The 25,418-nt window shown below is 49.1% G+C and overlaps 9 protein-coding genes across 9 annotated transcripts; 3 read left to right on the plus strand and 6 right to left on the minus strand.

Annotated features, from left to right (window-relative positions):
- Positions 1-95: 95 nt before the first annotated feature.
- Positions 96-1,497, minus strand: BO79DRAFT_176743 (E2 SUMO-conjugating protein UBC9). Its single transcript, XM_025679870.1, has 4 exons — positions 1,267-1,497; positions 1,028-1,188; positions 941-964; positions 96-825 (listed from the first exon to the last, which is right to left on the minus strand). The coding sequence occupies exons 1-4, from the start codon at positions 1,299-1,301 to the stop codon at positions 572-574; spliced, it is 474 nt and encodes a 157-aa protein (XP_025537453.1). The 5' UTR covers positions 1,302-1,497; the 3' UTR covers positions 96-571.
- A 750-nt stretch (positions 1,498-2,247) lies between these two features.
- Positions 2,248-4,136, minus strand: BO79DRAFT_288888 (putative G-patch DNA repair protein (Drt111); the record flags this gene model as incomplete). Its single annotated transcript, XM_025688733.1, has 5 exons — positions 2,248-2,384; positions 2,445-2,537; positions 2,585-3,372; positions 3,423-3,842; positions 3,944-4,136. The coding sequence occupies 5 exons, from the start codon at positions 4,134-4,136 to the stop codon at positions 2,286-2,288; spliced, it is 1,593 nt and encodes a 530-aa protein (XP_025537454.1). The 3' UTR covers positions 2,248-2,285.
- A 461-nt stretch (positions 4,137-4,597) lies between these two features.
- BO79DRAFT_198485 (acyl--CoA ligase) lies at positions 4,598-6,369 on the plus strand (the record flags this gene model as incomplete). The annotated part of the gene is made up of 4 exons (XM_025681349.1): positions 4,598-5,131; positions 5,209-5,245; positions 5,331-6,202; positions 6,274-6,369. 4 exons carry the CDS (start codon positions 4,598-4,600, stop codon positions 6,367-6,369), a joined length of 1,539 nt encoding a protein of 512 aa, XP_025537455.1.
- A 284-nt stretch (positions 6,370-6,653) lies between these two features.
- BO79DRAFT_270172 (uncharacterized protein) lies at positions 6,654-9,412 on the minus strand (the record flags this gene model as incomplete). Its single annotated transcript, XM_025687270.1, has 7 exons — positions 6,654-6,943; positions 6,998-8,421; positions 8,481-8,532; positions 8,590-8,744; positions 8,809-9,043; positions 9,114-9,279; positions 9,371-9,412. The coding sequence occupies 7 exons, from the start codon at positions 9,410-9,412 to the stop codon at positions 6,654-6,656; spliced, it is 2,364 nt and encodes a 787-aa protein (XP_025537456.1).
- A 726-nt stretch (positions 9,413-10,138) lies between these two features.
- BO79DRAFT_246665 (putative amino acid transporter) lies at positions 10,139-12,329 on the minus strand (the record flags this gene model as incomplete). The annotated part of the gene is made up of 6 exons (XM_025685587.1): positions 10,139-10,176; positions 10,490-10,848; positions 10,901-11,105; positions 11,154-11,165; positions 11,223-11,382; positions 11,439-12,329. The coding sequence occupies 6 exons, from the start codon at positions 12,327-12,329 to the stop codon at positions 10,139-10,141; spliced, it is 1,665 nt and encodes a 554-aa protein (XP_025537457.1).
- Positions 12,330-12,957: 628 nt separating this feature from the next.
- Positions 12,958-14,638, plus strand: BO79DRAFT_270176 (uncharacterized protein; the record flags this gene model as incomplete). Its single annotated transcript, XM_025687271.1, has 3 exons — positions 12,958-13,305; positions 13,376-13,993; positions 14,045-14,638. Exons 1-3 carry the CDS (start codon positions 12,997-12,999, stop codon positions 14,636-14,638), a joined length of 1,521 nt encoding a protein of 506 aa, XP_025537458.1. The 5' UTR covers positions 12,958-12,996.
- Positions 14,639-15,414: 776 nt separating this feature from the next.
- Positions 15,415-16,292, minus strand: yphA (tyrosine phosphatase family protein; the record flags this gene model as incomplete). Its single annotated transcript, XM_025678705.1, has 4 exons — positions 15,415-15,684; positions 15,739-15,934; positions 15,989-16,145; positions 16,238-16,292. The coding sequence occupies 4 exons, from the start codon at positions 16,290-16,292 to the stop codon at positions 15,415-15,417; spliced, it is 678 nt and encodes a 225-aa protein (XP_025537459.1).
- A 1,010-nt stretch (positions 16,293-17,302) lies between these two features.
- BO79DRAFT_219570 (3'-5'-exodeoxyribonuclease) lies at positions 17,303-18,535 on the minus strand (the record flags this gene model as incomplete). Its single annotated transcript, XM_025683458.1, has 5 exons — positions 17,303-17,351; positions 17,414-17,604; positions 17,660-18,150; positions 18,212-18,389; positions 18,464-18,535. The coding sequence occupies 5 exons, from the start codon at positions 18,533-18,535 to the stop codon at positions 17,303-17,305; spliced, it is 981 nt and encodes a 326-aa protein (XP_025537460.1).
- Positions 18,536-22,609: 4,074 nt separating this feature from the next.
- On the plus strand, positions 22,610-23,988 carry BO79DRAFT_198492 (uncharacterized protein). Its single transcript, XM_025681350.1, has 3 exons — positions 22,610-23,140; positions 23,212-23,300; positions 23,379-23,988. The coding sequence occupies exons 1-3, from the start codon at positions 22,919-22,921 to the stop codon at positions 23,821-23,823; spliced, it is 756 nt and encodes a 251-aa protein (XP_025537461.1). The 5' UTR covers positions 22,610-22,918; the 3' UTR covers positions 23,824-23,988.
- Positions 23,989-25,418: the final 1,430 nt, after the last annotated feature.

Raw genomic sequence — 25,418 nt, forward strand, 5'->3', positions numbered from 1 at the left:
GGAGTCGATTAGAGAGGACCCTCCCCCCACCCAGGGGGCACAAGCCGTCTATCTATGGTATGATCATCCGAAAATCGGTCACCAGCGTGCACCCCCAGTGGTAGACATAGATAGAAGTATGCGAGCATCCCAAAGAGAAAGAAGGGACATAAGCTAGATAAATCGCATTAAGATAGTGTCAAACGCCGTCCCGAACCGCCCCGTTTTGTCAGTTCTATGTACGCCACGCTGCTCGCTAAGAAGAAAACCCATGTATTCCACACCTCCAAGACAGGAGAATAGTTAAGACACACCTGCGCCCATGCGACATTCCGGAACCTATTTGACTGCAATGGCGCGCTGAGCATGATCATAAACTCCCGAGCGGGTGTATCTGCGCTCTCCCTCTTGGAAGGCTTCCCGTCCTTCTACCCCACGTGGGAACACCTGGTCTAAGACTCTTAAGCCGCCATACCCGCCGTGAAATTCGCAGAACTGGGATGAAGTTGGGGGGACGGAAATAGACACACGATGGGCGGAAGAGTAGCTTCGTGGTGGGATAATAAATTGTCATGCCGTCGTGGGGCGTTCTTTAAAGGGCCGGGTTCTCCCTCACGACCTGTTTAACTCGCTTCTCGTACGCTGGGCGGTCCTTCTTGAACAGGTTGTATGCCTCAGCCTGGGCTGGTGACTCCGGGTTGGGGTCATCTAGCAGGTCCTGAATACCCAGGAGAATCTGCTTGATTGTGATTGCGGGTTTCCACGCCTCCTCCTCGTTCAAGATCGAGAGACACACGGTGCCGGAGGGATAGACGTTAGGGTGGAAAAGCGGAGGCACAAATTTGCCTGTCGAATGCGAATGCTCTAGTTAGCTTATTGCGCGAAAAGTGCTGTAGACGAAACCTTTCAAACAGCACGGACGAGTGGCGTTGGGGATGGTACGAGAGAGAGGGGAACCTACACTTCGGCGGCTTAGTGGGGTATTCTGCGATAGAATGCGGGTTAGCAGGTTTGTCGCATAGAGCACCAGTCGAAAGGCTTCACTCACCATCGGGAAAGGTAACGTCCAGCTTGAAAAGTCCGCCTTCCCAGAGTGTTTGCGCCTTGCCGGGAATACCGCACTCCCATCGTTTGAGGTCAAGTGTTCCTTGAGGAGTCCGATGCGGCTTTGCGTAGAAGCCAAAAGGGTGGTCTCGACGCCACTGCTTTCTGTAAATGGTCGCGTTTGGGGTTAGTTCGAGAAAATACACGCCACATTATGCGTATGCGGTGTTGTCAGTCACATACCTCTCCTCCGTCAGACGGTTCTGGCAAAGTGACATTTTGGGGATGCGATTTCGGAGTACGTAGGTGGGCTGGAACCGAAGAAGGTTGGGATGACGGCGAGAGAGTTGAGAGGGTTGGGAAGGAGAGGGGAAGAAGAGAAGAAAGCGAGGCGGGAGGAACGAGGTCAGAGGGATTTAAAGGATAGTGAGGTAGGCAAATTAAGGTCGGCCGTGAATGCGCAGACGAAGTAACACTGTCTTGGGCGTGCAGCTGCTCATCGCTGGGTTTGATGCCCCACAGCCAATCAGTCCCCGGCGGCGCTGCAGTTTATCGCTGTCACATGACCTCATAGATCCGCATCGAACTTTTTGATCGAGGAAAGTTCATTGGCACGTCTTCCATTTCCTCCCTCTGCAGTTGTGCCTTGGGCGACGGAACCAATGGGGTCTTCCATGTGTCCTTGCGTTGTACATGGTGGTTTTATTGGGTACACACAGTTGACATGCAGCAATTATTCCCGGAGATCGCCGTCAGCCAACTCAATGCACACATATACCATGTACAAATGAAGTAATTAGTTAAGAGGTTACTGCTACTAGTTTCTCCAACCATTCCAGCAACTTCCTCATATCGGTGGTATAATAGTAGCTGCGCTATGGTTGTAGCAAATAGCCTTTGTCGGGATGTATAGACTATCTCAATCAATATAGTACATTGTAAGTATGATTTAGGCAACAACCACTGTGGAAGGAGCCTGGAAGCAAGTACTATATCTCATGCTTTAAGTCACATGACCTCAATACAGTATAGATAGCCACAGGGGAAATTACGATATCCGGTCTTTGAGCACTGATAGTAATGCAAACAGTGACCGGGTTAATAGGTAAGAGTCACTGAAATGGATGCATTCTCCTAGTAGTCTTGTTCTGGCTCCTCAAAATGACTATGCTAAGTGGCATAAAAGGTGAGAGAATTGTCCCTTGCTTGTATTCTTCAGTTCGCAACTTGTGAGGTATCATGTACAGAGTCCCTTCCCGCTATTAGCTATCGTATATCCCCTGTTCAAAAGTATGTACATCGTAGAACCGGGCAGTGATAGCATTCCCACTGAATATCCGACCCTCAAGAGCGTTGACAGCCTAAATTTCTTAGCCAGGTTCTTAAATAAAGCATTAGGTGGGCATCGATGCAGCACATACACGTAGAGCCGAGAGCTGATTGGTGAACTTGACAAAAACTGGCACTGGAGGCGCCGAGTCTCGAGGTATGAAGACACGTTCAACACGACCGTACTGTATCTCATTAGACCGTGCCATGTATTAGGCAACCACCCACTTACCTTCTCAGAACACTCTTCACCAATCTCTTGCATGAGACCACCGCCCTCGCCATCCCCTGCTAATTCAGCATCCAAGTCCATTCCGTCAAGCATACCCTTTAAGATAATGACTTCACTCATTGGACCAAACTTCCCTTCCTCTTCATTCTTCCTTGCGCCGCCAATGATCTTGCCCCGACCAGCGGGCGTCGCGAAGCCCCCGCCTTCGGAGTCCGGTCGCTTCTTCTGCTTCTCAACCTTGACTTGCAATGGCTTGACAATGCCGGTGCCCGTAGCACCCAGACCAGAGCCCTTAGTCCAGCCATACTTGGCCATGAGACGTTCAGCAAATCCCTTCTGTCCTGGCCGCAGCGAACGCTGGCTCTCATCCTCCGGTTCATCTTCCACTGGCTGCTCCTTTGCGAAGACTTCTTCCAATTCCGCCTCCGACGCAGGTATGTCCTCGGGTGGAGGAGGAAGCGTGTAGCGAACTGGTGCTCGGGATATCGTTGCGGAAGCTGGTTGCAAGGATTCTAGGGGCCTGGGCGGTGGTGGGGCAGCAGGAGCTGCTGCAGGCTGGTTGCCCATTGACAACTGAAGGCGCCGTAAGTAGGCATCTTCGCCTGTAGGGTCATCCGGAACCTGCGCGGGCGGCTCATCGGTCGGGGGTGGCGGTGGAGGAGCATCCGACATGGAGATATCTCCTGGGGTTTCGCTTGTTCGTTCTGGAGGAGATTCGATGGGTGGCCTGGGCGGCATATCGTTGAGATTGGGAGGCGGCGCGAAGCTGCTCGGAGGAGCAAATTTACCTATGACAGTCATGAGTAAATGAACACGATCTTGAGAGCGAATAGCTTACGGTTCATGGGTCGTGCATATTCATCGTCACTTAGTGAGTCCCTGCTGGGCGATCTGGCCATGCGATGTGCGTAAAGACGGTCTTTCCACTCCCTCACCTCAGCTATTTGTTCGTCACTGTGTTTGTACTCTTCGTAGTTGTTAGGTCGCGACGGGTCATAAATGTCGTCCCAGTTCTGTACAAACTCCTGCGCCTCGCGGTTCTTCTTGCGCTTCTTGCGCCCACCTCGTTGCCTCTTCGGACCGGCATAGAATCCATTGACATCGTCATCCTCAGTGGCTGCCCAATCTGCGAGAGTAGTCTTCACGGGGGCTGCTGCCGGGGCCGCGGGCGCAGCAGCAGTCTTTGGTAACGTCGGTTTCGGTTTCGGTTTCTGAGCTGCTAGCTGGGGCCTCTTGGTAGGCTGAAATCTGAGAGAAGCTGGAAACCACCGATGAGAACAACCGGGCGGACAAGTGAGCAATCAGATCGGTCAAATGCAGATAAAACGGCTCAGTCAACAAAAGAGGGTATGAGTCTACCAGCACTGAGCTGCTGCTTTTTGGCAGCGGATTCATCGGACTGAGAGTCATTATTCTCGGTAGTGCTACTCTGCTTAAAGACGACCGGGGCGCGAGCGATCGTTCCGGGCGAGTTATCGGCAGATGGATCTAGAAGATTGGCGTAGAGTGACAAGGTGCCCCCTGGCTTCGCGGGGGTGGAATCAGAAGCCATGCCTGATACAAAATGAAGAGAAATCAAGATCTAATAAGCATGAAGGGGACAGTTCAAGCGACAGCTTCACAGCGTACCATCAATCGATCACCCAAGTAATGTGAACGGGGCCGATAGAATGAGGAGAGGTTTGTCTAGTTTACATGGTTTGCTTAGTTTGCTGCATTGTGGCGGTGACTAACCAGAATCAGCTGTCCCAAACAGGAAATAATGGGGGAGCGGAGCCCAAAGAGGAGATCCCGAGGTCGGATGGGAAGACAAGAAAGGGAACCCCTATCCCTTCAGCAAAATACCCTGGGAAACAATTTCTCGTGGTGTTGTGAATACTTCCTGAATCCCGATTCTTCATCTCACAAGTCCCATAAGCAATTGGATCTCATCAACTCTATTGAATCAATTCCGATCAGCATCCCTGCCAAGCCAAGACCCTAAGCGTTACTATCTGCAGCATACTAACGACGATGGCGACCTTGGCCCGGTCATTTTCCTCCGATAGTGCTGACCTTGCTGTCCTAGTCCCCAATAAACCCACTCCGCTGTCGATCTCCTATCAGCAGTTACATAACCATATCGCCGATTTCCAGGCTAAGCTAGCTCGACTGGGTGTCACTCATGGCGCTGCCGTCTCGCTGGCTCTGATAAACTCCTATGAGTTCATAGTCGCCTTTCTTGCCGCCTCCTGGCAGCGTGCCATCGCCGCGCCCTTGAACCCGGCCTATAAGCAAGAGGAATTCGAATTCTACATTGACGATCTGAGCTCCACTCTGCTTTTAATTCCGAAGGGGTCATACATAAAGGATGGACCGGCTGTTCGCGCGGGCCGGAAGTACCAGGCCGCTATCGCGGAGTGCTACTGGAACGGTTCCGAGATCATTCTAGATGTCAAGGAACATGGAAAACTGGCAGGCAATGGAGGCGCAGATATTCAGGAAGCTCAACCCGATGACATTGCCCTCGTTCTACATACCAGTGGGACTACTGGCAGGCCCAAAGCTGTAAGCTCGATCTACTATCCCACATCCCATTGGATATCTCATATCACTAACATTCCGATCTACCACTTATCATGCAGGTCCCACTCACTCACAAGAACCTAACAACCACAATGAGTAAGTAGCAATACAACTATACAGACACACTCGCAAAAGCAAAAATATAGACAATCCCAAGACCAAATCCACTAACCCACTACAGGGAACATCCAAGCAACATACAACCTCACCCCAGCAGACCGAACATACCTCGTGATGCCATTATTCCACGTCCACGGTCTCCTCGCAGCATTCCTAGCCCCTCTATACTCCGGAGGCTCCGTAATAGTCCCTCCCAGATTCTCCGCCACAGACTTCTGGACGGACTTCACCACCCACAAAGCAAACTGGTACACAGCAGTACCAACCATCCACCAAATCCTCCTCAAAACACCCCTTCCCAACCCAGTCCCCCAAATCCGCTTCATCCGCTCATGCTCCTCACCCCTCTCGCCCAAAACCTTCCAAGACCTAGAAAAGGCCTTCAACGCCCCCGTCCTCGAAGCCTACGCCATGACCGAAGCCGCCCACCAAATGACCAGCAACCCCCTTCCCCCAGGAAAACGCCAACCCGGCAGCGTAGGCCTAGGCCAAGGCGTGGAAGTACGAATCCTCGACAACAACGGCAACGAAGTGCCTCAAGGCCAAGAAGCAGAGATCTGCGTCCGAGGCGACAACGTAACAAAGGGCTACCTGAACAACCCCTCCGCCAACGCATCCTCCTTCACAGCAGACGGATTTTTCCGTACAGGAGACCAAGGCAAGAAAGACGCCGATGGCTACGTTATCATCACGGGCCGTATCAAGGAACTTATCAATAAGGGCGGTGAGAAGATCAGTCCAATTGAATTGGATAATACGCTCTTGCATCACCCGAAGGTCGCGGAGGCTGTGTGCTTCGCTATTCCGGATGAGGGTCACTACGGGGAGGATATCGGTGCTGCGGTGGTGCTTAAGAGTCGGGATGCTGCTACTGAGAAGGAATTGAAGGCGTGGGTGGAGTCGAAGTTGGCGAAGTTTAAGACGCCGAAGAAGGTGGGTTTCCCCCCTCCATTTGTTGTTGCTTTGATGTGATATGGGGTCACTAATTGGACTTTATATTGTAGGTGTGGCTTGTTCCGCAGATCCCCAAGACAGCGACGGGTAAGATTCAGCGACGGAAAGTGGCAGAGGCGATGCTCAAGGTCAAGGCGAAGCTGTAAAATGTATATGTAACTTTTCTATCCTCACCATAGAATGTCTTCTATAGTATGAGAAGTATGACGTTTGTTTAGAATCAATTTGAATATGCTACTTGTCATGAACCATGTTAATACGGAACAGTCAAGTATAAAATTGTATGAAGCAAACCCGCTTAATCCTACAATATGCGGCTCTTTCAACATTTAGTTATTACCTAAGTAGTAGTACTAAGTACAACATGATCAAACTGTAGATAACACACAACAACAACCTTATTTTCACCGATTAGTAAGTGTCATTAGGATTATCGAAAAGGTTTGTTGCTCGATGGCGACGCATATCTAGAGCTCTCAAGACCGCCCAGGGCGGAGGGGGAGGGCTTGGGCTTCGGGGCATGGACAGATTGTTGCAGAGCAGGTGAAGGTCTGGTGGCCGGGCTGGGAATGTTTCCTGATGCAAGTCGAGGCGCAATTGGTCTGGGGGTCTCCTCTTTGCCAAATCCTTCCCTGACTGGTGTCTTGATAGTCAACTTGTGCGAGACTTTCGGCGGAATCGAGAACTTGAAACGGGGTTCAGGAACTTCTGGAGTTGAAACTAGTATTGGACATGAGAGATATGCATATATACATAGATAAAGATAGTACTTACCATCGGTCGCTGGCTGCTTCGCCGCAAGCGGCTCGGCTCCAGAGGATATGGTCTCTCTACGCCTACCTGGCAGTAGGTGATCGCCAAATATGTGTCCTTCTGGCATGCTCACGCGACGGTGCGGGCAGGGAGTTTCAGGCACACATGTCGCATTTGACTCGCTTGAGAAACTATTCGACTGGGCGCGGTAGGGTGTCTTTGGGACGAATGGCGGCGCGGTCACGTTCAGTCGGGTGGAAGGGCTTGGACTTGCCATCGCTAGTCGGGCATTCTCCACTGATGTAGGCATGATCTGTCCGCCGGTGCTAGAGGTCGATTGCTTGTCTGTTTCGACTATCGGCTCAGCTTTTATGGGGGTGGATCTGTCCAAGGCTACATTATGTATACCTAGACCACTGATGGTCGATTGTGTTTGTTCATCTGGCTCAGCTGCAGCTTCAAGAGTTTCAAGAACCGGCTTTCCAAGGAAAGGGTCTTGTTGTGTCTGAGTTGTTTTACCTGTGGAGTCATAAGCGCCTTGCAACTTCCCTTCGAGTGCTGTCTTGCATTGCTTCAGGCTTTCACGGTGCTCACCCGAAAGAGAAGTCGACTGCAAAAGCTCGCACAGCATATTAATCTGTCGATGCAGATCCTCGCTGGCTTCGGAATTGTTATGTTGTTTGGTAGGCATGATATCACGCTCATTAGTGGATGGTTCCCTTTTGTCCAAAGACATGTCAAAGTCAAATTTTCTTCTAGTAGGAAACCTAGGGTGAAGATCCTGTTTAAAGTCAAGGCCTTTCAGGTCTTCAAGAGAAGGAGTTAGCACCTCCGTAGTAGCAGGACTTTGGCCATGGATGCTTTGCTCCGGTGGTGTGGAGCTAAAGTCAAGCAGGATGGCTTCTTTGACATCAGTTGCTACCTTTGGAGTGGTATCTATAGCATCCGGTGCAGGAGCTGCCTCTGTAGACGGGTCAGTGGTAACTTGTTCTCGTGTTCCAGCTTGGCTTTCAGGCATTCCAGAATTAGATTGTTCAGCCTCCGTCGACTCCAAGCTCATAGAGGCAGACCCTTGATCCTGACTGGTGGTATCGAGTACGGCTGGAGATGGCAAGACTGGAAGCGGCTCGTCCGTCTTGGTTGCACTCTCTCGCTGCAAAGCCGTGCTCCGAGGGGGAATTGCCGGTAGCTGAACTACTGGACGGGGAAGAGGCTTGGAATGTTCCGCCAGTTGGGGCTTCGAATGCGGCTGCGTCTCCTGAATAGTAAGCCTATCCGTGGTGTCCATTTGAATTGAAGACTTTTGACTGGCCTCAGATCTGCCAGCATCGCGAGATGCTTGGGAGGCGGGAGTAGGGGCAGCCGGCGTAGTTCTAGCGCTGACCAGACTGCGAGCGGCAGCAAGGAAACTCTGTGGCTGACTGAGCATGCTACTATAGTCAACCCTGTATCCAAATGTAAGGTTTGATTTGATATCATTTAGGGGATGGTAATCGCAACATACTGTGACACGGGTCTTCTCGGTTTGGACATAGAAGACGTAGGCCTTCGCACAGCTAGAAGGATCGTATTAGGTGCCATGTATCTCACTAATGCGAATACCAATAGCTTACAAGATCGTCTGTTTTGTCCTCTCATGGCTTCTACCTTCCTTGAAGCGTTTCCCTCACGAGCCGTGCGGTAGAAGTCATTGTCGTCAAGAGCTGCATCTCTATGGGACCGCTTCTGAGGCTGAGCAGCATGGCCTCTGGGTGCAAAGTTGGACGGCCTGCATATTCCTTACATATTAGCCAGAAATCTGTAATAGGTAAAGAAAAACGTTTGATACTCACGGTAAAGAGCTCTGCCTTGTTCCACGTCCTCGGGTGCCTATCACGCCGCCGCCACGACCGACCGGATGCAATGACCTGATAGCCGGAGCAGAACCAGAGCGCCTTTGATCCCCTATGTAATTTTGGCCTCCACTTCCCCGAATCATGGCGCTTAGCTGAAGTCGATGACTTTGTCCATCCAGGAGGCTGTCAAGGTTTTCCAGGTCTTCGGTATCACCTATTGTCTTGTGGACATCTTGAGTACAGAAGTTCAGCAAGATGAAACAGGCATAACATTTGAGAGGTTCTCCTTTCCAATGACTTACTTGCCCAATCCTCAAGTCTCCCCTGGTTTGCGGTGGCCATGCGTTGAGCAGCTGAACCAGAAACGTTTGTCATCCGTATTGCCTCTATGTCTTCCAACCTAGCCTTCTTATGTCGCCTGTCATCTGCAGTTGAGATGTACTCCCGTCGTGCGGTTCCGAGGTCTTCCTATCGGGGTGGAAGTCTGGATTAGCCATTGACTCTACTCCAAAAAGCGTGTATGATAGAAATGGACTTCCTGGTTCTTTGCACAACGTACCATTTGAAGCCTCTTGAGGCGATCTGAAGTATTGGAATCCATCTTATCGAAGAGATGATGCTGCAATTGCAGAAACAAATCGATGTTCAGATGTCTGTTCTAAAATGAGTTGGGACGGAAAGATCCATGAGTTCACTCAGGGAGAGCTGGACGCGTCTTTTAAACGCGTTAGCCTTACCAGAGAGTGAAGTAGCCCCGGGGGAGATTCTGTTGCCCAGGCATCACTAGCAATTTCAAGTGAATGACATCTCAAGGTCGCAGAGGTAGTCAGGAAGGCGAGGGTGAGGATAAGGTACGAAAATGTTTTTGTCAGGGAGGAATAGTAGAAAATGTCGCCACTAAACCAACCAGTCAAAACAGCATGGATACTTTGAACAGTTGAACCTTGAAGGGGAAACACAAATGTGGGGGTAAAGCAGGGCAGTAGGTATTACGATCGAGTTTTGGGTGCAATGAATGAGGGGTTTGGCTACCAAGAAGGCAGAAAAAATATGCTGGCAGTCGGCGCTGTGGATGGATATTTCAGAAGTCAGATGGATAGAAAGGAAGATACGAGAATCATATAAAGGCTAAGTGAAACAATTGCGTGTTGTGGGTGAGTACCTGCTGTACTAGGATGCCTGCAAACGCAGCTTTGCAGCCACCCAAAGTCAAGCTCGGGTTAATTGGACAAGTTTGACAGTTTCGAGCAAGTTTCAAATCGGAGCAATCGACGAGGTATTAGTCTTCGTATGCCAAGTGAAATCGGTAGCCACCACACTACACTCCCTATTCCATCCTAAGTGTTGCCTTCTGAGGCGTCGCGGCTGGTATAGCACAGCTATCACGGTTATGTCAATATAGAAACATATTTCGGTACCAGAAGTTAATACGGATGAGGCAAAAATTGGATATAGAAACATGATGGCGCACGACAGTATGTACATTTATATCGAGGCAGCCAGAAAGAAATGAAGTCTATCAGATGGGAAGTGAGCTGAAATATGCTCAGAGACCGAATAGGAATATTTTTACGCTAAGCACTGCAGGTGCTCGCGCCGCCTTCATCTATGGCAGCAAGTGAAAATTGTTAGCAAAGCCAGTCCAGAGGCCATCAGGTGAATAGGGTCTTGGACCTACTACTTATCATCTTCATCACGGCCTGCAACAGGCTGACTCCCATAACAGTTATGCCGAATACAATGCACAAATATGAGGGGATCTTGGCTTTGTGCGACGCATTGCTCAGCTTGATATAGCAAAGAGGCGGAAAGATATAGGCCAGTGCAGCAGCGCTGGTTGCACCAATCAGTTCGAATACTGCACCTAGGTCGCACGTTATCAAAGCCATAGCCATAGCGGACACGACCAGTGCCGATGTGAATATCAGGTGTCGGTTCATGTTGAAAGGCTCGTCAGGGAAGTAGTAGGTTGTCATCACCGACCGACATACAAATGCTTCGAGCGGCAAGGTAGTGAGCATGTTTAGGCCAAAGCATCTTCTTCGGGTCAGCTTGTTGAATGTCCGCGGAATATGGGCCGTGATCTTACAGTCGTGCGATATTGACCAGAATATTGTCGGATGGGAAATTGTTCAAGACGTTTCCTTGAGTCTGTGATCCAAAGAAAAGGAAACCAAAGATGCCCATAGCTAGACACATCAAGAGTGATACACCAGTCGAGTAGTGGGTTACCCTTGCAAATCGGTCCATGGTCGGTTTCTTCAATGAACCGTAGATCAGAAGGCTATTGTGATCTTTGCATCTGTTAGTCTCGGGCCATGTTAAGGGACAATGCTACATACGGCATACGAATGCTGCAAACAGTCAGTACGGTTTTTTGATCGCATAGTCTACCAATGACCGGAACATACCAAATGATATCACTCCAACAGCCTGGAAGAAGCCATCATTAACCAGGAGCAGGCTCTTCACTTCCCCGCGTGATTCTGGAGGTACGCGAAACCCCTGCGTGATCACAGCTACCACAATGACTATCATACTGATCAACGCGAAGGTAGACGCTTTTCCCAACTACATTGAACTGTCAGCACCGTATACTTCAGCTTTGAGGATTACTGATACTGTACCTTAGCAATGTCTCGGTACAGAGACAGGGGATACGAAATTCCGAGAACAAGAAGAACAATGATAGCGCGTCTGTCGGTCAAAAGCCAGAGGAACGACATATCACGAAGGGAAGGGAATAAAGCACTCAAGACATGCGGTATGGTATCTCCAACGATAATACAGAACGCAATCATGCCGCCAAACGCAAACGCCCACTGCGCAACCGATATGGCGATAAGTCCACTCTTGCCAAAACAATGCTGCATTGTTGCCTGGAAAGAGTCCGCACCGCTCAACTTCGAATTGACCACTATCAGACGAATTGTCCAATCAACAGCAATAGTGAGGACAATCAGGAGTGTTATTCCCATGAACATGCCAGCCTGTCGGAGGGCATAAGGCTGTCCTATTATACCAGCTCCTATAATGCTATTGGCCATGTTCATAAAGGCCATGCGCATCCCACTCCTCGGCCTCGCACTTTCTAGGTGTTCTTCGGGAAAGAATTCATCGGAAGTAGCCAGGGTCACGCTCGGGGCCTCAATGTCTGTCAGCAGAGGGACCATTTGCCTGGCTGACCGGTTGCGGTCTGCACGGCCATAGTCCTCTTCCTCCAGCCATGAGTCTCCGGAGTCGCGACGACCATTGGGGTGGTCTTCATCCTCGGTCTCGTCGTCCAGGTCAAAGCGTACTCGATTCATCGTTCGAGGAGTGCGGCGCTGTCCCTCTGGTACCGGCTGTGATATGGAAGACTGGTGCGGCTGTCCGCGGGGAGTCGAGCTAGTCGGGGCCGCATGGTTCACAAGCTCGAAGTCTTGTGTCGGCGACTCGGAGAGAAGTGACTGCGATTCCGGCCCATCGGGGCCTTTCTGGTCAGCCAAGAGAGCGCGCTGTCCTTCATCACTGGGCATCGCTGGATTGTGAAGCTCCTGAAACTAGGAATCCCTGATGCGGAGGATGCTTTAGGGGCCAGGTAATCAATCCCCAGGCACGTGATGTCTTATCGATAAGCCGGCTAAAAATAAATGTCAATAGATCAGTCAATAACACCCAAAGTACTTTACTGCTTTGGGCAGCGATCATACCAGCCTACAAACAATTGTAACGTTTGAGAATTATAATGCTTATGCCGCCTTGATGAACTAGCTACTCAATTCGCTGAAGCTGCATTGGAGACGCACGACTCCCTTTTTTCTTTTGGGAGTATATTCGCGATAAGCTTCATGCGCTTCCGATCCCGCGCGCTTGTGACACAAGGTAGTGGAGACGTGTTAGTCCTCATGTTCGAGGGTAGTTCCTAGTTAGTACGGGTTTCTTGGTCTATGTTGATCTCACCAGTCTGTCATAGTGTGAACATGCTTCATCCATGCGACTATACGCTCCACATAGTGAAGGTGAGCAGAGCTAGAAATGCAGGGAATTGAGATCGGCGACGTCTATTCCGCTTAGTTCTCCACAGTCATAGATCCCGCCTCTCCTTTCCTTTTTCGTCTACTACAACCACTTCCCCAGTTGACCGGGGGGCTACTTCATAAATGTATATGTTCATGCTGACTGCTCGTTATATAAAGCCACGGGATGGTTTTGACAATTGATCTTGGAGAAGATCGACTTAGTTCCCTTGATTCAACTATCGATCTCAATATTCATGCTTCAGCTCAAGTACTAATTCCTGACGACACTGGCTTAACGGATGCTGCCTGTATCGAGAGGCTGCTCAAATCGCAAGATCTATGGGTGTTCCAAACTCCCGAGCTCGAGCTCTGCATTTCGATCAATATCGATGCGTCGATGGTCCTTTCGGTCTCCACTTTCGCTTCCTCAGTCGGAGAGATGATGTGTAGTTACAAGGTATTCTCATGGTCAGCTTCAGAGTTAAGTCGTCTTGTGAAAAGAGCTAACGAATGGCGTGCTTACCAAGCTCTGGTCAGACCTTGGCCTTGTTGCGCTATTTAAGAGCTATAGTCATCTCCACTACGGCAATGTCACCTCCTTCAAGCTCATCATCGGCATTCAAAGGGACTTAAAACAGTCGAAGACGAGACCTACACGGAAGACAATGTTATTCGATTATCTTGACAATATTCATCCTCCAGACTACATCAAGTCTGTTTATCTATCTACAGTCAATGCATCTATGTCTTTCACTACCCAAGCTGAAAACGCACAGCTATATATACTGAATACTGGCTCTTTGACAAAAACGGATCCGGTAGGAGACTATTACTACATGGACTATATACTAAATAGCACGCAAGATACCATTTTGTTTGGCCCCCAACCAGATTTGTATACGAATTACTCTGACAACACTCAAGCCACAACCTTCATCGATGAGCTAGAAGGGTTGCTTGAGAGCGAACAGAGCTCCCCGCTTCCCATTCCCACAGAAGAATCCTCCGAAGAGATTCCACCGAATGAACAGCGTGGACAACTGAACAATCTCTTCATGATCGGCCTGGAAGCTCTTTTATTCGGATGCACTACACCAACTAGTCAAGGTGATCCCCAAAGCAAGAAGCTACAACCTCTTTCACAAATTGCACCCTCGGTCTTCACCCCGAACTACCACAGGGTAAGGCCCATCACTACCACAACGAGAATGACTAGCTCACCCCTCCACCAGGAAATGAATCAACGATCAACCCTAATCCCCTCAATCACGAAATCACTTTCTTCCATACTCAAGCTCCCCAACCACCAATCCCTTCAATCCAAACTAGGCAAGCTAAAAAATAATAACACGTCCCAGTCCGCTACAGCAAACACAGACACAAACAATATCAGAAACACTATAAGTGCATCACTTTTCCGCATCGCCCAGAAACAGCTCTACAAGCCACAAGCATCCCGGAAACTGCGCTTTCAGTCCCCACCACCCAACCCTCAATGCAAAGACCAGCCGTCGCCAGTTGAAGAACGAATGTATGAAGAACCAGGATATTCTTCCGATGGAGAAGAAGAACTTCTTGGGTTCAGTGAGCCCGATGAGAGTAGTAGCTGCGCGATGCTATCGACTACTACTGCTGCTGCACCTCCTTCGTCATGCGGGTCACTGCCATTCTCTCAGGATGATTACGAGGATGACGACGAGGAAATTATGTCTGATCGATTCAGTGAAGATGATGTGACTTACACGCTGTTTTCAGATGATGTGGTAGAATTTGAAGGATTTGGAGATGACCACGATGACGACGATATGCTCTGCAGTAGTTTTTGAGCGTTATGGTACTACTTAATGTTGTTGAGGTAGTACTATCTTTGTCGGAGATGGCTTGTTACTGGTATATACAGTAGGAACTATATAGTACTTATATCATTATTATATGTTGTAGAGCAGCCTAGTAGTCACAACGATGATACTGATTACTAGCGCTGTCCAGGGGAAATTGATTCTGTACTAACATGTTCAGTTATTATTAGTACTTCTGACAAACCTAATGGGATCATAAACCTTTTAAAAATATTCTCTTCTTTTCGAGTTTAGTAGGACGATTGTCTAAAATACACTTTAGCCATAACAAAATAGCCTTTTGTCTTCCCGTGTCTTTTTCTTGACACGTAAGCCCTATTGAAGACTGAAAATCTCCAATCTACTCCCACAATAAATAGTACACTAGTGACGGAGTGACAACAAGTACCAGGAACCAGTCTATCTTTAGACATTTGAGGGGTATAAAATAAGCGAGTATAGCAAAAGTGAAAATCCCTCCGACACAGCATTAAAGCTTCTTTATCACGATCCAGCCGTCAACCAATATTTTATGCTTTTTAGTTCAGAGAAGAAATAGTTAGGGAGTAGTTCTAATAGGAACGAGGTAGTATGGGGTCCTAAACCGATCATTCCTACTGTCCCTTGATAAGGGACAGATGGCTGAGAAATTTGCCACTAGGAGTATCGGATTGTCAGGACGGAGGTCGTTTGATCAATGGAGAGTCGGAGGGTGGAGGTCTGGTCATATCTATGATGTGAGTCATAGAACCGCATGGGCCTCTTTAAAGGGATGGAGGGACGTGGCAGTTGGGGGATTCCTTGTCTCTATCCTGCTCTTGCGGTGGCATCTTGAAGAGCCCGGATGACTGCCACGTCTTGACACCGGAAGACTGAGCAAGTTGCTGAAGTTGGGATGGGTCAAATCGGTCGATGTAGTTTTCATCGAGTAATCTCGGTTTTGGAAAGGCATATCGAAGGTATTCTTCAATGACGTCGCATGAATCCCAGCCTTGAAGTTTGCGAAAACAGGCAACCACGCATCCGGTACGATGCTTAAAAAAAGATATTAGTTACGCGTCAAAACCAAAAAGAAGACGAGTGCTTACCTTTCCCTTGTTGCAATGGACGAGAACAGGATGGTTGCTCTTATCGAGCAGAAGCTCAAGGATTCGAAACATGACAGAGTCAGGTATCTTAACATTAGGGTCCTTGTTTGCCTGAACCAAAATGCGATGATGTGCAATGCCGTTCTCCTTGACGAACATCACATGGCTTTGGGGGTATGGTTCATCAACCAGTGTTCTAAGGTCTGGTTAGTTAACTGTCACGAATGCGCAAGCTCGCAGAGATACGTACATTATGGTCTTCAGTCCCAGCTTCTTGAGTGCTGCAAGATTCCAGGGGTATGGAAAGGAAGAGCGATATATCCCTTTCACGACCTCTCCAAAATTAACTGGTAGCTCTGACTGTACAGACTCAGACTCCACAGAGGAGGCTTTATGACGAGCTATATCTGGAACGTTGATTAGCTATTGTAAGCAACAGACGAAAATAGAGAGATCAGGAAAGCCCAATATGTTCACTGTCAGCAAACTAATCACTCACCATTGGTACTCTTAAGAGAGCTGTTCGAATTCTTCTCGGTCAACGGACAGGCCATACTGGTACCCTGGTGATCCGGACACCCAGCGGCTGTATGACTCAACACCTCCATAGAGAAGTAGCAAGACTCAGAGGTCTCACAACTTCGAATTTATGAGGAAGGGGGGAGTAGGGGGGATACAATGAAGACCACCAGGAGCAAGAAGAACCAGCCTCAAGCTCAATAACCGGAAACTGCCTTGGGAAGAAAGGGATTATGCGCAAAAGGGGAAAGCTTGTGAGACACGAGTAAGGCTGACTCGCATGCCTCAAACGGAAAAGATCCGACTAGGAGACATAATGACGATGATAGAAGATCCGTCTTTTTGCGATGATGAAATAGATTGAAGGGGATCTTCAGTAGTCAACGCACAACCTAGGGCGGAATAAGAGATGAGGTCTGAGTAGTATGGAGCTGGGACAAGTATGGGCGGTGAGCTGATGTAAAAGAAGGTCAATAGAAAGCGAGCTAGCTTCTGCCGTCAGACCTCACGCGAGCACAATGCTTAAGCAGGAACAGACACGTGCGGCGCAGCTCTCGGTGCAGCTCTCAAGTGATGCAAGAAGGAACCCCTGCGAGCGTCTCGTGGCAGAGTAAAGCCAGATAGCTACTCACGTTGGTTACTTCCTGGAAGCACCTACCAGAAAGGCTGACGACAGTTTTGCTTCTCGTTCTTCATGACAGAATAAATAGAGGGGAGTGGGAGAATGCAGTATAGAATTTGCGTTTCAGCAGCAGCAGCAGTTGACAAGGAGCAGAGTCTAGCCGTTGTGAGGAACCATGGTTGGGGCCGACTGACTCAGCGTCTAGAAACGGATCGGTGGTCGGGCGCGACTGCAAGAAAGGCACCAACATCACATCATTAAAGGGTTATTTTTTTTTTCCAGCATCATTATCTATCTATAATAATCAAAAGACAAGTGAATTTTTCCTCAGCGGGTAGCCGGAATTCATGGAGGGGCTATGCGAGGTTAGTGAAAGCTTTGTAACAGAGGGCCTAATAATATGTTCTAGATGCAGCATTATAATCATGCATCTTCCCCAAGCCCAAACATGTTGATCGAGTTATTCCAAGCACTAGAATGAGATATTTTAGCGACATATTCAGGCTATTTCCGATGGTATGAGGAAATACTCACGCTTCGCAGACCTCTTCCACCGTTATCCCCTTGATCTGGGCGATGACGTAGGCGACATGGGCTATCGCGGCAGGCTCATTGCGACCCTTGACCATGAGACCCTTCTGCCACTTCTCCTTCTTGACAGCCTTTGGCAACTCCGGTGCACCCTTGAGGTATTTCGACGAGGCATGGGAAGGACGAATTTCGCACTATAGGTCAAAGTCAGTAAAGATACGAATGAAATGACCGTAAGGTGAGGCATACCCAAGGGCCGTCTGTTTCGATCTGGAGTCTCTCCAGCGGAATGGCCTTCACCACCTCGAGATTCTCCTCTGTCTTCAGACTGCAACCGTTCACGCCGATATCAAGCCCAAGGGCCACCATGCGCTCCATCTCCTCCAAAGTCCCCGTAAAACTATGCACAAGTCCCCTCTTGGGGAGCTTGGCCAGTCGCGGCCCCAACAATTTCTCAAAATCCTCACTAGCAGCGCGAGAATGAAGGAAAAGAGGGAGTTGAATCTCTACAGCAAGATCCAACTGGGCTTCAAAGTACTTCAGCTGAGGTTCTTTCGCACTCAAAAACAAGCGATCATAGTCCAGGCCAATTTCACCGAACGCGACAGCCTGTCCATTCTCCTTCGACTGCAATGCGAGCGTCCGGAGCTCTTCGAGCATTTTGGAAGGTCCACCGGGGTACTCATCGAACATCTTCGCCTGACAAGGGTGGACACCAACAGTTGCATAGCAAAATCCAGCTGCAAGGGAAGTAAAGTCAGACGAGATCACTGCTAACTTAGCGGCGGATAACAAACGTACGGTAGTCATGTGCAAGTTGGAGTGCGCGCCGAGACTCCTCCAGGTCGGAGCCAGTCACCATGAATTTCTGGCACCCGATGTCCTTTGCACGTTGTACAATGTCGTCCAGGTCACTGTCGTGAACCTGTTTGCCATGGTAACTACCCGAGAATACGGGATCACTCAGGTTGATTCCAATCTGGAGTCTCTTCATTAGCTACTATGGCAACGAACAGCGAGGGTTTCACGGAGGGGCAGTGAATGTCTACCTACATCAACATATCTGATAGGTTTACTAGCAGTAGCAGTAGCAGTAGCAGTAGGAACAGCCTCAGAATCACCCATCTTGACCGTACTCTTAGCCAGGTATCCCTGACTATAATGAAGCGAAGGAGTAGTAGAAAAGCTTCTTTTGCCTAATAAAGAACAAGAAGAATAAGAAGCACGCTGATGATGCAACGCCACCCCAGCAAATCTAGTAATAGTACCAGTACTAATACCAGAATCCAAAGACACTAGATCTTCCAAAAAAGCAAATGAGTCAGTCACAACCATTCTTACCCCACTAATACCCTCCAAAAGTCACGAGAATAAAAAGCAGGAGAGGAATCACCCCGCCCCCACAGAACCTATATAGCCTGGGATCTCCGCAACATACCTAGTAGTAGTGATCTAGAGCGATGAAAACAACAACCCCTCAGATTATTACTATTGATAGTAGTAGCTGTAGTACCAAACTGTCTCACGAGATACCCTACACCAGTAGTAGCCCGTTGCATCAGTATGCGTTTTAGTTGGGAGAGAATTAAAAAAAAAAGTTCCCTCCTAGATGGAAACACACACAGCCTTACAAGGGGCGAGTGAGGGGGAGGGGCAAGAAAGAGCAGAAAGTGGGACAGAATGGATAAAATAGAATAATAGTAAGCTAGATAGATCGAAGTACCAATGCCTGACTGACTCACAGGAATGCGGTTGCGGTGCCTGAAATTCTGGGGATGATTATGGCTTGGGAACAGCCACAGTCATCGATCACAATCGAATTTGTGTGGCTGTGGCTGTGAGTTGAATTGATTATGTCAGGATGCATTATTCAGAATTAGTTATGTTATGTAACTATGGATGGCCGGCCCACCGTCGGAGAAGGGTCTGGTTTCCCCGGTAGGTAGTGGATAGGCAGATAGGAGATAAGCCCAAGCTTTTAGTAGGTTAGTTTGGATGCTGGACCCGTCGTGTGTGCTTGTTGGTGCGTCGTGCGATGAGACTCGTGGCTTACATTTCGGTAGGAAGTTGCATGATGCTTTTGTTCTGTGAAGTTTATTTGGGCCATGTGGTTGATGAATTTTACGACTGTGTAGCCTTGCGGTATACAACTGTATAGGTTAGGCATGTCTTTGCCGTATTTTGGGCTTGAATGCCCTGGAGGTGCGTTCCAGAGTTAAAGATAGAAAGTATGTGAGTGAATTTGCAATATGAAAGGTGCTATCTGCTGAATAGCACTATACCATGTGATGCCTGTGTTTCTGTCAAGGTGACGGTATATCGAGGTATCTTGTAGTCCAAGCATACACGTAGAATCATTATTCTCCGAAATACATAAGAATAGACAGCTAAACGGTCACTACTCGACGGGACAGGCTTCCAGTGGCATGCGCAAGGTAAGCTAGTTATAGACAGTCGACTAGTCGCATGGTTCATGCTTCATTGATAGCACTCGTCGTATCAATCCCTGGATAAGGAGGGGCATGCTAGATAGCAACCAGAATGTCACAGCGATCGGTATCCAACCATGAGTTCATAGATAGTCAGCGCTACTTAAGAGATATGAACTTCGGATATGTGGAAGTGGCCGGACGACACTTGCGTGGATCCAGACAATGGCGTGCTTTTTCAGCTACCAAGAAGAGGAAAGGCAAAGAGCTGCCATTTACCTAACGGGTCCATGCTATGCTATGCACGCAAGGGATGTATATACCGTTAGACGAATAGGGTAGGTCAATAACTAAAAATGTGTATGCCTGGGCAGGGAGGGTTGTAGGATCCGCAAGGTAATTACCGCCTTAGGGACCCTGTTAAAGACGATGGAAACGATTCACATGCTTGGAGGGGTTATCAGTGCAGATGCATCTGAAAACAGACTAATGCGGGGCTGGCTGAAGCCTTGATTTCTTGGAATCCCTGCCATACTTAGAACAAAGCTCCAAGATGCGACAGCCAAGTCGTAGTGGAGAGGTCATATTTTTCAGTTGATTATCGTACCTGCACGTTCTAACTCCGATGACTACATGGCTTAGCTGGGTCGATGCAATCAGCAAACGGGTAGGGGCTGATAAGCACTTATTAACGTGTATCTAGTCGAGTTTGAAATGTGCTTCTCCGGAATCCAAAAAAGGAAAGGCCATAGAAGGATCTCATCAGTTGATGCATGAAGTACGACATTCAGACGGGCAAGAAATAGAATGGAAGATGGAGGGAACCGCCGGAATCCTGCGGAGGATACGGGAGTCACCGAAACATGTCCCATGATTTTACTTTTTGCCGTTGCAAGCACCAACAAGTCATGGTGGCTGAGTCTGCGTTTGTTGAGTTCGAGCAGGATCAGGGGCTGAAATGAGATGGGGGAAGAGTAACCCCGTAGAGGATGTAGACTACGGCGTATATCAGAGTATCTCGTTGCGGAAGGGCTAGAGGAGGTGAAAGGGGACTCCGTAGGGTATGGGGACTACGGCGTAAATCAGAGTACCTTAATTTTAGTCGGGGGAAGGATCCACGGGGGAAGCTGCCGGGCAAGCCAGATCGACCTCACGTGCCCCATCCCGTCCGTCTCCACTTCACCGCTCCTCAACTGTTGAGGGGAGTAGGCACTCCCCGAGCCAGTCATCTCCAGCCTTGAGGCGTCGCATCATGCTACACAGTACAGCTCTGTGAAGTAAGCATCCATCGTCCCATCCATCCTGCCAATCATCGTTTCCACTTGAAATCACCCGATTCAAGATCGGCCTACCTGGCAGGTTGGATGAGGGACGGTTGTTGGGTCTGTACACGCATCCCTCTCGGTAAAAGGCATAGTAAAGTACGGTATTGGCTGGTTTAATCCCGTTGGCGCTAGTAAGCTTCTCGAATATCGTTGGTTGTTTCTTCATTGCGTCACGGCCGCCGAGCTCCAGCAGGTTGTGACGGACGGAGATAGAAGGTGTCGCCGCAGGTGGATGGACTACTGCTTTAGGAAACCACGTACAGAGCAACAGCTTACGTTTTGAGTTGTTGTTCCTGTCATAACACTCTCTCGCACAGGATTAGATTTCGAGTGTCTGGTTGATGAGGGAAAAATGAAGACTATCTTCAGGTTTAAAAGTGGGAAACTCAGTCCGGATGGTGGAATAAACTCAAAAGTGGTTGATGTAATACGGGACAGTCGCAGAGTTTCACCAACTCCGATTGCCAATGATGAGCAGGAGACTACCTATCAGTCTAGCAGGCATGGAAGAAGAAATACCACGACAGATATGTAGAACCCTTCAAGAGAAGAAGGGATCATCTCCTGCCCCTCTCGCGCATCGCGCTAGATAATAATGCTCGATGATATATTCACGGCGCACCTTCATGGATGTTGTGCCGCTGCTGCAGAGGAGGGGAAGGATAATGCGACTGCGATGAGGGGAAGCTAATCTATCTGCCATTCGAGGAACGGCATATCCCAGACACTGCCAGGCCAATGCGTGTTTCCCAATGCCCCTCGATCAGCGACTGACCAGCGATTCCGGTGTACCGAGTAGTAATAGAAATGTCCGTAATGTTCAGTTCATTGGCTGCTCCGACCACCAGTCTGCATGATGGCGCCGGTGATTATGCAGGCTGCGATTGGAGAGTCCCAGCCCATCCGTATTGGCACCAGATGGTAAAAGTAACCTCTCTGTATGGGCTGCAGACAGCCTGAATAAAATGGCGGATATCATGATCTGGGAGAGCTGGGGGGACGGGTCATTCGTACCTGTTACCGTGGTTGACACATCTTTCTACCCCTCACGAGCTGAATGACTATCATTTACCATTTATTTTTACCTTGGACGAGATGATTTTCTGTTCGAATCAGATTCTTTATGAAACCGGATAATAGGGGGGATGGCCAACTCATGGAAAACAAATAATCAGGCGATCATTTTTCAGACAAAAGCCGATCAGAGGAAGAGTCCGAAGGGCAGAATTACCTGTTTGGGGGTGTTGGAGGATCATATCGATCGATCTATTCGGTCGGGACCAAGTGGTTCCATTCTACTATTAACAGCCGGCAGACTTGGCCAGACCGCCGGCCCCAGTGAGTGTCCACCCCAGCAGGGAGCGTGTGGATAAGGCAAGGTCGCTTGCTCATCACTCCCCCAACTGGTTCCTGCAAAGCAACGCCTGTACGCCTGTCCGCCTGTCCGCCTGTCCTTCAAGTACGGCCTGCTTCCCCCGTCTTGCTTCTTTCTTTCTTCCTTCTCCTTCTCTCTCACATTCCATTACTTTTATCTCTGGTGCCTAAACTCCCTTCGACTCCCCCTCCGCTGTACATAGCCGGTCACTTCCATCTACAGTACTTGCTTGAATTGTTGACTCCTCCCTATCAAATACTTAGCTCTACATTCTTGAGCTCAACTATTTGCCCAGACCATTATATTTGTTCCCCTCAACCAAACCCGCACATATCAACGAGCTCAACTCTTCCTCATTCTACCTCCCATCACATCTCCAATGGCAGCTCCTCGTTCCAGTTCGTTGCGCGCTCTCCGCGTGCTCTCCCAGCAGCACTCTACCACCCCATCCATCCGTCGGGGCTTGCACATCACCGGCTCCCAGTCTGCACAACCCGCCAATGTCTCGGACAGGGCTTCCCTGTATGCCAGCCGCACTCTGGCTGATTTGAAGACCGAATGTGTGAAGCGGTCCTTGAGATCTAGCGGCTCCCAGTCTGAGGTATGCTATCTATGACATCTACACTCCTGGTCAAACCACAGTTATGGCTAACCATTATCTGCGTCGCTTAGCTCGTCGAACGCCTCTCCAACCATGATTTCCTTCAATCCCGTGCCTTCAGCATCGCCATGAAGAGGATCAACGGCAGCTCTAACGCTGAGTATGTAGATCTGATCATCATGACAGCCCGTTACCTCGGGTAAAGCCAGTTCGGAACTAACATTCTTGCTCAAAACAGAAAGTACCATGGCCGCCAATTCAACACTTCCCGTTCTAGCAAGGCCGTCGGTGACTCATCTACCGTTGACTTCGCTTACATGCCTTCTATGGCAGAGATCGATGCACCTGCTGCTCGTGCCGATCCGCAAATCCCGATCCTTTCCGACATCTATACCCACTATGACCCGACCCAGTCGCAAGAGGCCCCCATGAGGCCCCAGGTTTACACCGTGTCCGGGGGTGCTGGTGACATCTCCGCAAGTCCCATGACCGAGGTTGTTGACAACCACTCCGTGGACATTGATCCCTTCTCCCTAACCGAGACGGTTGGGAAGTCCAGATTCGGCGAGGAGCTGAAAAAGCAACAGAACGGTACCTCCGAGCCAGGTGTCGTCAGGGAACTTTGGAGTGGTTTCTTGGAGGATCTTTTAGGTTCCAAACAGCAGCAAGCTCAGAAACATTGATGCTGCTTTCATGTTTGATTATGTCTTCTGTCTCGTTTCTAGCGATGTGTGATGGTTACTCTTTCAAGGGCCCTTATTGCCGTCCTTTTGTCAATGTCTTTCGGGATTGAAACATAGTTATGATCCTCTGTCGAAGGATCCTATCAAATCCATTCTGGTTCTTCCATGGATACACACTACAGTCTGTCCGTAATAGCAAGTCCTCATGTAACCCACCTGGTATAGACCGGTAATAGCACACGACACATGCCCCGGATGATGGAAGAAGTGGACCATCGGGTAAAGCACGATCAATCAACTCATCCGGTTGAGTGGCTTAACCTAGGTACGATTCGGACCATGCATGCTAGGGCACACCTTGTGCACGCCGGGGAAATAAGGCTTATCAGATCGGAGCAGGGCAAAATTATCATCACTCCAATCTAACCTAGGTAAAGCCGTTCCCGGGGACCCGGAAATGGGTAAAGTCAATCAGTAAAACCGTCGTGGGCTGATGGATTGGCCCCCGATATGTTCCGACCTCCAACCGTTGGGAGTGGCTCATGTGGATTTACTCAAGGCGTTTTGTAAGGCCATTGAGGTCTTACATCATGATAGAATGTAAGAATTACCGCATCTTGAAGTAGCGAGGTTCCTACTGCACTTGTTGATCTGCTCTTTTCGGATGCATGTCTGGGTGGTTATTGTTCCTGACTTTCGGGTGCGGCGGGTGTGTCAGGGGAGAAGATGTCCGGGGACGGTTTTAGATTCGGGCAAACCCGCTGCTGCTGTTGTTTCGAGACTTGTACCTTTTAGAGTGCATAATGCAAGGGACATTAATCTTCATTATGTTTATTTTGGGAATAGTTTCTTCAGCACAAATATTGACTGTTAAGCCTCTTATGGTGCCTTCATTTCACTGTTGTAATTGACAGAGCTGAGACTGGTCTAGCCCGGCCACAGTGGCTGCCTCGGCTATGCTGAGTTGTTTCATGTTTAGTCTCGCTGGAAATTGGGAACCTCTTTGCTTTTCCTCGAACACCCCCCGCCTTTTTCTTTTCTTCTTCTTGCCATTCTCTGTACTTGCTACTGAGAACGTTGACCGATAATGAATATGCTATCGTCTCACATTCTCTGGATCCAATTTGCGGGGTCGATCGTCTACCGACCTTCGCGGTGATGGAATCCATGGATGGTGTGGCTGTCAACTTAAACGAACAGCGAGCACGGAACCCCGGCATTGCAGAACTCCGGCATTATGCACCAACATTCTTCATATTAGTCGGTCGATGACGGTAGTGTCTCAGATGTATCAGCCCACGAACACCTCCGTGATATTTTCCAGTTCCCTTCAAACAGTTCCACTGGGAGAAGCGATGGATGCCTGGGAATATACCAAGCTTTATCGGTCCTCGTCATCTCGCACTATAGGTGCCTGGAATAGTTAGAAGAACTGCTACCGATTTACCAATGGGTGTTCTCAAATGACTCGTCATATTTGGTTGTTCGCTCCCAGCCAACTGACTACGGGGTCAATTTCGACGGTCCTTGGCTTATTGCAGCTGCAATGCGACGCCCTACGGATCCACTAAAATGCCAAGCTACAGTTGGAGGGG

Source organism: Aspergillus costaricaensis (genome assembly GCF_003184835.1).
Source record: "Aspergillus costaricaensis CBS 115574 unplaced genomic scaffold BO79scaffold_24, whole genome shotgun sequence".
Classification (NCBI taxonomy): Eukaryota; Fungi; Ascomycota; class Eurotiomycetes; order Eurotiales; family Aspergillaceae; genus Aspergillus; species Aspergillus costaricensis.

Excerpts from the sequence above, each read along its gene's own strand:
- BO79DRAFT_176743 (XM_025679870.1), bottom strand. The coding sequence starts at position 1,301 with ATGTCACTTTGCCAGAACCGTCTGACGGAGGAGAG. Across the intron at positions 1,189-1,266 it reads AACCGTCTGACGGAGGAGAG|AAAGCAGTGGCGTCGAGACC; the intron begins GTATGTGACTGA and ends GACCATTTACAG. Across the intron at positions 826-940 it reads CCCCACTAAGCCGCCGAAGT|GCAAATTTGTGCCTCCGCTT; the intron begins GTAGGTTCCCCT and ends CGCATTCGACAG.
- BO79DRAFT_198492 (XM_025681350.1), top strand. The coding sequence starts at position 22,919 with ATGGCAGCTCCTCGTTCCAGTTCGTTGCGCGCTCTCCGCGTGCTCTCC. Across the intron at positions 23,141-23,211 it reads CTAGCGGCTCCCAGTCTGAG|CTCGTCGAACGCCTCTCCAA; the intron begins GTATGCTATCTA and ends TGCGTCGCTTAG. Across the intron at positions 23,301-23,378 it reads AACGGCAGCTCTAACGCTGA|AAAGTACCATGGCCGCCAAT; the intron begins GTATGTAGATCT and ends TGCTCAAAACAG.